The sequence below is a fragment of the Camelina sativa genome, unplaced genomic scaffold, assembly GCF_000633955.1.
Source record: "Camelina sativa cultivar DH55 unplaced genomic scaffold, Cs unpScaffold22876, whole genome shotgun sequence".
In the NCBI taxonomy this organism is placed as follows: Eukaryota; Viridiplantae; Streptophyta; class Magnoliopsida; order Brassicales; family Brassicaceae; genus Camelina; species Camelina sativa.
The window spans coordinates 1-264 of record NW_010943862.1 but is presented as its reverse complement, the minus strand read 5'-3'; the positions used below and the strand labels follow the sequence as shown (position 1 = coordinate 264).

General features: G+C 32.2%; 1 protein-coding gene across 1 annotated transcript; it reads right to left on the bottom strand.

Moving 5' to 3' along the window:
- Window positions 1-22: 22 nt before the first annotated feature.
- Window positions 23-257, bottom strand: LOC109132114 (defensin-like protein 266; the record flags this gene model as incomplete). The annotated part of the gene is made up of 1 exon (XM_019243225.1): window positions 23-257. A coding segment is annotated over one exon (165 nt), but the record flags the coding sequence as incomplete, so codon positions are not given.
- Between the last annotated feature and the right edge of the window lie 7 nt (window positions 258-264).

Below are 264 nucleotides of genomic sequence, written 5' to 3'. Positions count from 1 at the left end.
ATGAGAAACATACTCTCATAAAAACAAAAATGTTTATTATTATTATCTTGTCATCACAAATTTGGGTAAATAATAGAAATAATCAAATAAGATTACATATGAGATTCAACACGTAAACTTGTTCGTGGAGTGTTACATTGAGAACAAACGCACTGGCTGAAAATACATTGTGTGTTCTTACATCCCGGACATGTATCGTGACAAGTATTGTCGTTGTTGCAAGATCCTCCACGTTGTATTGTTACATCTTTCATTTTTCCACTA